Here is a 9,215-nt window from a genome sequence, read left to right as displayed (position 1 = left end):
TCCTCTTGAAGATTTTTTTTAAAAACGCACTGGCGATTTGGCCACTAGGGGCGCTATGGCGCAATGTTTCCTGTTTTATTCTGGATTTGTTTTCATTGTGTTTGAACACATAGACATATACTGTATATATGACATATACTGTATATATACTAGACATATACTGTATATATGTCTATGGTTGAACACATTTCTACCAGCTGACAGCAGCAAGGTTCGACTTGTTGTGTCTGATGTGTGTATTTGGGACCGGACCTTGATTCAGATCCTGAGTAACTTCCTCAGTCGTGACTAAACTGACCCTCTTTCTTTAGGATTTTCTGTGTTCTGACACAAAAAACGGTTTAGTGTTTTTGTGCAGGCAGACATATGAGCTATAAAATGCAACGTTATTATCCCCCAAACCTCTAGGATCATGACCTTTTCCTTATTTTTTCTGCTTTTGCCTTATTTGTGTAAAACATAGTAAACTGAGGTCTATAATAGAGACTAGTGTTATTTGTTAATGCTTAATGTGTTCAAAATTCACAAGTGTTAAAAAGAGTTAAGAGTGGGGTGAATGAACATGAACAATCAAATAATGATGTTAAATGTTGTTTCTAATGATACTTTGGAGAAAAAGTGACACCAAGTTCAACTCACATGGGAGCAACTTTGTGCGTTCAATTGAAATTATTTTAATTAATATCTAATACATTTTGTTTGTGATAAGCTGAAATATTTTATGTCTATTTACTTTATCCTGTTTAAATAAAATCAAAGTTTAGTCTGTTTTCACTCATACAATAAAACTATTACCTTCCTTGATTTCTGTAATTTGTATGAAAGGCTTAAAAAATTTGAGCAAATATCAGTGTTTTAAAATGTTTTCCTTTAATAAAATAGACATCCTATTAGTCTGTTATACAAACACTCAAAAACTAAAACATTTAAAAAAATTACACAATAGATCATTTAAAACTTTGAACAGCACAAAATCACATGTATAATCATATAATTTAATTATTAAATATATTTTACAATTAAAAAACTCTAGCTGCTGAGGAGGGATTGCATAGATGTAACGTTCAGGTGCAATCTGTTGGGAGGTTCTCAGACCATGTTGTGGAGCAGAGCGATGACCAGGGTCACAAGGGTCAGGGAGGACGAACACACGGCAGAAGATCCAGACCCAAAGGGTTCCGTGTTCCTCAGCATCCAGTTCTTCTCCTCATGTAGACCCTGTTTGTCCAGCTCGGGACCCACTAGGTCCCGGATCTTCTTGTAGTATCTATTCAGCCACTGAACCTGGAGAGAGAAAACCACTGTCACTGGAACTCAATGGGACTCGCTTTACGCATGAATGATCTCTGGAAACGTGATTTCCCATACTGATTGTGGAAAAGTTCCACGTTAACTGACTTAAATCTTAAAACTCTAAATATTTGGTATGAGGGGTAGGAATTGGCCTAGGTTACTCAAGCCAGATAACAGGTACATAAATGTGTATATTCTGACTTGGAGGGGTATAGTCTGACCTAGGCTACTTTACACCACCGGGCATAGTTTGGCTTAAAACAGTTTATCTCCTAGGGTATAATCTGGCCCTGTGATGGATATATGACCTGTCCAAGGTGTACCCTGCCTCTCACATAGTGATAGCTGGACATAGACACCAGTGATCCCCATGACCTGACAAGGAAGAAGTGGTAAAGATACTGGATGGATGGATGATATAGTTTGGCATAGGTTAAACATTTATACCTGGGTTTAATCTGGGCAGGGGTTAATTTGGACAGTTCCAGTGGGCAATTCGACTGTGACTGGGATTCAAAAAACTTCAGTGTTGGTAAAAACTATTGCTATTGTTTTGTACACGGATGACCAAAAAGTTCCAGTTTCACCTAAAAATGGCGTTCTGCAAACAGGGCCTAAAATAATGTAGCACACAGTTGATAGAAAATTCACAATGTCATTGAACAATTTCTCAAGTTTTACATATGGCAGCACGGTGGCACAGTTGGTAGAGTTGTCACCTCTCAGCGAGAAGGTCACCCATTTGGTTCCCAGCCTGGGGGTCTTTCTGGGTGGAGTTTGCATGTTCTCTCTCCGGGTACTGCTCTTTCCTCCCACAGACCAAAATCGTGCATATTAGGCTGATTGGTAACTCTAAATTGTCCCTAGGTGTGAGTGAGAGAGTGAATAGTTGGTTGTCTCATTTGTCTCAATGTGGCACTGTGATGGACTTGCGACCTGTTCAGGGTGTACCCTACCTCTCGCCCAGTGATGGCTGGACATGGGCACCAATGACCCCCGTGACCCAGAAAGGAATAAGCGGGGAAAGATAATGGATGGATGGATCACTATCCAGTGATAAAATGTGCAGAATAAGTACAAAAACAGTCACATTAAAATTAGTTTTTGGATTTCTGGTGTGGCTGAAAGTTCTTTCTTTTCTTTGTTAAATTTATTGAATGTAACAACAGATAACAACAGAAACCTTTACTAATATACAACATTGCTACACTCAAAGGAATAAGAAGGAATAAACACTTATAGTAGCCCTCTCCTTCTCCTGTGACCTTATTTCAATCCATCCATCCATCCATCCATCCATCCATCCATCCATCCATCCATCCATCCATCCATCCATCCATCCATCCATCCATCCATCCATCCATCCATCCATCCATCCTCTTTACCCGCTTATTCCATTTTGGGTCACGGGGGTCGCTGGTGCCCATATCCAGCAATCACTGTGCGAGGGGCAGGGTACACCCTGGACGGGTCGCAAGTCCATCACAGGACCACATAGAGACAAACGAGACAAACAACCATTCACTCTCTCTCTCACACCTAGGGACAATTTAGAGTTACCAATCAGCCTAACATGCATGTTTTTGGTCTGTTGGAGGAAAGAGCAGTACCCGGAGAAAACCCACGCATGCATGGAGAGAACATGCACACTCCACCCAGAAAGGCCCCTGGACCGGGGTTTGAACCAAGGACCTGCTCGCTGAGAGGCAGCAGCTCTACCAGCTGCGCCACCGTGCTGCCCGACCTTATTTCCATCAATTCTTATTCATCCCCCCCAAAAAAATCAGTTTCCTACAAATTTATGAATCCAAACAACTATTTATAAGCAAAAAGAAAAAATAGTACATAATAATACATTTTCTTCTTCTTTCGGCTGCTCCGTTCTTCAGAGGTCGCCACAGCGAACTAACTCGCACAAAGACTTGGCAATTGTTTTTATGCCGGATGCCCTTCCTGACACAACCGCAGACCACTGAGCTACGGAGCAAAGAGCAGCCATCTAGGGCACCCAGGGGTGCAAATGGTGGGGGTTAAGGGCCTTGCTCAAGGGCCCATGGGGCAAATGAGGGTGGAGGCAGGTGTTTCACCTTTCCCACCCACATTTTGCTGTTGTCGGTTTGGGGAGTTGAACGGGTGACCTTCCAATCACAGGCCCACCTTCTCTAGCCTTTGTCTGCACCACCATTCCCCTGTACATAATAATTAATAATAAATAACATTTATATAATTAATACATAAAGTACATTCCAAAAAGTTGAACTCCTGGGACTATGATCTTATGACAATAATACAATGTACAGTCACACGAACGATGATTTTAGGTGATGGTAACAATAATAATGATTATTTGAGGCTGATATTCATCTATAAGCAGTGCTTAATTTGATCCTGGATCCTGCCAGAACAGGATCTGGATATTTTGACAGGGTGCGTTCCAGTAACTGTTTGCTTGGATCTGATAATGCTCAAGTTGACTAATAATAAAGTAGAACTGTTTGTAATTGAACTATTTTTGATAAGTTAATCATGGAGTCTGTTAACCTAATCTTTTGACATCACGTTGTATATTTAAAACATCTTCAGCTGCTTGTAAAAAAAGAGAGCCAAAACACAGAAGTTGTTTCCACACGTGGTTTTGTTTTTCTTTTTCTTCGTTTTGATCACTGAGCTGCAGAGAGACGCCGACCGCATGTGTGAAATGGGGATTTTAACAGGAAACCGGCTCTCGAGCTGCAGGAAAAAGAAACATGCGGTCTGCATCTCACTCTTGTAAAGCCAAAGGTATTTACAAATTTGAGCAGGAAACTGACGGCCGCTGTACGGAAGTGAGCTCACATCAAGTCACGTGACAGGGCTTCTTTCATGCTGCATATCAACAATAAAGTAACTGTGTCATTTAAAGAAAGAAGTTTGATTTGTTAAAACTGAAAACGGTTTATTCCTCACCTGTTCTGAGCTGAGGAGTGATGTGTCGATCAGCTTTCTGTCGTATGGAACAAGTGAGACGGTGTCGAATGTCAGAAAGTTATGTCCAAACTGAGGGACAGGACATCATGTTAGGAAATACATCTTTTAATGTTTTCTAGATCAGTGGCTCTAGACTTGACTTACAAAATAAAAGCTCAAAAATGAAGTAAATAAATACTGTATTACCAATAAGCCATTTAATAATGTACCCATTTATGAGTGCTCGTTTATTTCTTTGGGCTGTTAAGGCTAAATATGCTATTGGTAACCATTTTAAAAGTTTCTTTGAATCTTTTCAAGCTGCTTGGTGTTTCATACTGTAGTCCTCAGTGGGGTTTTAGACTCCAGCTCTGGGTACCACTGTGCTAAATAATCAACAAAGTATCTTTGTTTCTACCTGTGTGTGTGCGGGTGTTGTCATGACAACATCTTCAATCCGTATCCCGAAGTCATTCTCTTTATAATATCCAGGTTCTGCAAAAGAAACATGACTGAAACCTCCGAGTAGAGAAATGCAAAGTCCATGTCCTCAAAGTCTCTGGAGACTTGGTCATTTTCTTTAAATAGGGCTGCAGCATTTTTGTAAAAAAAAATAAAATAAAAAAATTCGATCACAAAAAAAAAAAGTCTATTTTGTGCTGAAACCCATTTGAAAATGAAATATCACTATTCTTGATCTATCCAAGCAAGTTTAGCTCCCAAAATAATAAACTATAGAGGTTTTGGAGGATAATAATGTTATGTTTTAGTATTACCTAAAGTAGACGTGGATTTATTCAGAAAAAGGAAAAAAAAAGTTTCACCTATTGACGTGAACATGCCGGTTGTGAAGGGGATATTGTTGGTCTGAAAGCCGACCGGCCCTGGAAAAATACAAAACAAACAAACAAACAACAAAATTAAAACATGTTTGTGTCAAAGTACCTCTTTTAAACTGTTTGTTCAAGGTTTAGAGATATTTGGGCTTTTGTCCACAAGTTGTCACATTTTTTGTAGTCAATGAAATGTAGATGACTCATAAGATAAATTTGTTGCTTTTAGCATCTACTTTTAAATTCCTCTTCTGTAAGTTTTGCTTTTTTAACGGCAGATCTAAAACTAAATAAATAAAAAAAATCAATCAGTGGTTTGGGATCAGAATCTGTGACATCATGTTCCAAAATAAATTCATTGTTAGAGTGAAGGACAAGGTGAAGTTAGTGGTGATGCTTAAATTATATGTTCTGAAGAAATTAAAATAAACAAGTCTTCTCTTCTTATTATCTTCATACTGTTGCCCCAAAAATGACCAATCAAGCATTTCAGCAACAAAAAGAAAAATGTGTCCTGTCATGATCATTCCAGCTGTTTGGTGCTGCTGCTGCTGTTCCTGCTCAGGAGCAATTTCAGGTTTTCATTTAAAGGAAATTTCATAAAAGGTAACATTTTGTAAAGCTCCTGCAGAGCTACAACAAAATGTGAGAACTTTTGAAAGTAAATCTATAAAAAATAAAAATAAATAAAATCCCTTGAAATCAAGTTATCCCTTCTAAAAATAGGACAAAAAGTTTCCGTCCAACTCATGAGCTGCTGCCTCGTTACTCAGACAGTGTTCAGCTTTGGAGACGTGAAAACAAAGTATTTTTTTTTGTTTTTGCTTTAAAACCGCACTATTTTTTGACTAAGAACCAGACGGAACATGTAAGAACATTGAGATTGTGCTTTTTAGGAACACAAGATGGCCATAAATTGATAAAAGTGGTCCTTTAAATCCTTTTACGTTGATTATACCAACATCAGCCTAAAGATCATTCATGCTCCACGATTATTTTGAAGTTGGAACAAAAATTAATCAAAAGTAAAAGTTTTGTAAAAGCCTACATCTGGTTTTATATTGAAATAAACCATAACATTTCACCATGGTTTATTAAAACAAGAATACTGACAATGACACGTTTGTTCAGCAGTAAATTTAGGATTAGAGCAGACTTCACCAGAACTACTCAAGATTTCTTTGGTGGAAGTGGTCTTAATAAAAATAACATCAAAGTATGATGACACGTTTTATTTTAAACATTTGCGGTGTGGTGGACAACTTACTGTGTCCTGTCCTATGGATGGACAATTGGGGACAATCTAGGGGACAAATGGTTGGACATTTGTTACTCAGATGTCCAACTATAGCATAAACCCAGTTATAATAAAGGGTCACCTGTGACTTTGACCTTTGACCCTGCAGCTTTTATATCAATAGGGATCATTGTTGACCCATGAGGTGTCTAGTTGTGTGGTTTGATGTTTATAATGTTAAAGAGTTATCCATTTAGAGACAAAAAAATTTGCCCACTGACTTAAAGACAGACAGAAGGTGTCATACCATAATTTGTGCTATTTTAGGATGAAAGTATAAAAAAAATACAGATAAATATCTTTGACGGGATGTGAACTCTGGTCTCCCACACCTACATGATGTTTCTCCTCTTTTTATTACATTATCAGGCCCCTGAGGAGGTCAGAGGTCAAACAAAATTTCAGAGTATCTTGGAAGCTGAAATAAAATGATTGTTTTAGCTTCAACCTTGAGAAAAAAAAACACAACTTCACCTTAAAGTGACAAAGTTGTTATTTTTTTAAACATATTGACAATCAATTTTTAATAAATGTTATTTTTGTGCTTATTTTTTTGAAAGTGTGTTTTCTTAATTTATGCTCACCTCAAGTAAATTTAAGAAAGCAATATTAGTTTAACTTCTTAATTAAATGAGTTAAATTTTTATAAACTTTCTGTGACCTTGCACAAACATGATTTTTTTTAAGTAAAGAGTTTAATACACAAACAAGATAAAATCGATCACAATAAATTCACTGTGATAATTTTGTTGCTCTTTTTAAAAAAAAAATTCTTGGTATTTAGTAATGCCACCACATCACAAGTGGTTTAGTTGCAAACTGAAACGTGCTCTCACACATCTGCACCGCTTGCATGCTCAGTTTCCTGCCCCGCTCTCTGAAAGACTTCAGGTTAATAGAAAATCTCAAGTTTGCAGAAATACTTTCCCAAATATCAAAGTTCATGCTCAATAATCCAGGTAAAAAATCCAACAAAGTTAAGTCAGGTCATCTGGACCGTTACTTTTGTTTTGTTGTTGAAACGTTTCGTCCTTCATCCAAAAGACTTCATCAGTCTGAGTAGCCACAACAAACTCAGTTTCACAAGCAACACACATAGTGGGCCAACCAGTTTGATGGCGATAAGATGGTTTCTGGAGTCCGCCCTCTCCTGCATCAACTCCTCTGAGGCAGCCATGGCCAAAGTGTTTCAAAACCTTCCAGATGACCTGACTTAACTTTGTTGGATTTTTTTTACCTGGATTATTGAGCATGAGCTTTGTTGTTTTGAACCACTTTGGGCATGGCTGCTTCAGAGGAGTTGAAGGGGAGAGGGCGAACACCAGAAACCATCTTATCACCAGCAAACTGGTTGGTCCACTATGTGAGTGTTCAGCTTGTGGGACTCAGATTGTTGTGGCTCCTCGGACTGATGAAGTCCTCTGGATGAAGGATGAAATGTGTTAACAAACAAAAAAGAGACCGTCTAGATGACCTGACTTTCGTACTAACTTTGTTGGACTTTTCCAAATGCTTTCAAACATCTCTGCATTTGTTTGCTGTATTGATTTTGTACCAGAATCCTGATGAACAAGGGCTGAGCCTTACACTCGTGAACTCCAAAGTAGTTTCCGATACCGTGACCCGTGCCGTGGCCGTAGTTCAAGCCCACCTCCCACAGAGCCCTGCGACCCAGCATCTCCATGCTCACACCTGTTAGATAAAAGGAAGAGATCAGACATCCTGCAGCAGAAATGTGGAGGAAGAAGGCTCTCTAGTGGTGACACAGGGACACCCTCCAGAGAAAACAATCTTTAAAATGTTCTGTTCACCACTTGTTCCTGAGGGGAAAATGGTTCTGGATATCTCAATGTTTCCCATGAGCACTCGAGTGAAGGCCTCCTGTGAAGCAAAACACAATTATTTAAATGCACAGTTTAGTGTTCAGGTAAATATCCTTTCATCGTAAATGTCACCTTCTGCATGGCTGTCGGTGTTCCCCAGTGGACCGTCCGAGTGATGTCAGTGGTGCCGTCTCTGAGAAAGAACGTGATTCATTTCAACCACAGGAGACAGGAAGTGATACCTGAAGAAGGCCTGAGTGTTTTTACTCACAGATACTGGCCACCGGAGTCCACCAGGTACATCTCGTTGACGGTCAGCCGCCTGTTGGTTTCAGCTGTGGGACTGCAGCACAGGGAAAAATAAAACAACAGGAACTGAAAGTAACACTGAGCTGTGCTTAGTGTGACAAGGTTTTTACAAATCTGGCCACTTTAGTCAAGAACATTTCATCATACTTCATCATTTTTCTAAAGAACTGCTCAGATGTTGAAACACGAAAACACGACAGAACTTCACTTTCATAACCGCTGTAACGTGAAGAAAGTGTGAATTTTATTGCAAATAAAAAATGGGTCAAAATGTTTATGTTTCCTGCGGCTGAGAGGTTTGAATAAAGAATATTTGCTGTTTTTCTGGATTGAAATGGAACCGGGAGTGTAAGTGAACCTTAATGTTTTTGATGCAAAACATTAAAGGGTTACTCTGTGTTTAAACAGAAAGGCAGGTTTTTTTTTGCTTGTCTGAGGGAAATGTCTGAGGAATGGATCATGGTGGGTGTAAGGAGCAATTTTATCCACCACCAGGTGCAATGTTGGAGTCAGGGGGTGGCCAATGGTGGCCTTGGCCACCATAGATTAATCTTTGTCCACCCCAATCATTTGAAGAAACTTTACTTTTAAGCAATGTTAAAACTAGAAAGCATAGTTTCCTCAAATGATAGGGGTGGCCAGTTTATGTACAAGTACCATATTTTCCGGACTATAAGTCACTGTTTTTTTTCATAGTTTGGCCAGTCCTGTGAT

General features: G+C 39.0%; 1 protein-coding gene across 1 annotated transcript in view; it reads right to left on the bottom strand.

Moving 5' to 3' along the window:
- Positions 1-1,089: 1,089 nt before the first annotated feature.
- xpnpep2 (X-prolyl aminopeptidase (aminopeptidase P) 2, membrane-bound) overlaps positions 1,090-9,215 on the bottom strand; it is a 20,409-nt gene continuing 12,283 nt past the window's right edge. Inside the window, exons 14-21 of the mRNA XM_037675727.1 lie at positions 8,464-8,535; positions 8,325-8,385; positions 8,181-8,250; positions 7,957-8,061; positions 5,064-5,123; positions 4,658-4,734; positions 4,240-4,329; positions 1,090-1,284 (exon numbers count right to left, since the gene is read on the bottom strand). Coding sequence (XP_037531655.1) covers positions 1,090-1,284; positions 4,240-4,329; positions 4,658-4,734; positions 5,064-5,123; positions 7,957-8,061; positions 8,181-8,250; positions 8,325-8,385; positions 8,464-8,535 — 730 coding nt within the window. The remainder of the gene's footprint in view (positions 1,285-4,239; positions 4,330-4,657; positions 4,735-5,063; positions 5,124-7,956; positions 8,062-8,180; positions 8,251-8,324; positions 8,386-8,463; positions 8,536-9,215) is intronic.

The sequence above is a fragment of the Nematolebias whitei genome, chromosome 4, assembly GCF_014905685.2.
Source record: "Nematolebias whitei isolate Nwh7 chromosome 4, NemWhi1, whole genome shotgun sequence".
Classification (NCBI taxonomy): domain Eukaryota; kingdom Metazoa; phylum Chordata; class Actinopteri; order Cyprinodontiformes; family Rivulidae; genus Nematolebias; species Nematolebias whitei.
This window is presented reverse-complemented; position numbering and strand designations above follow the sequence as displayed.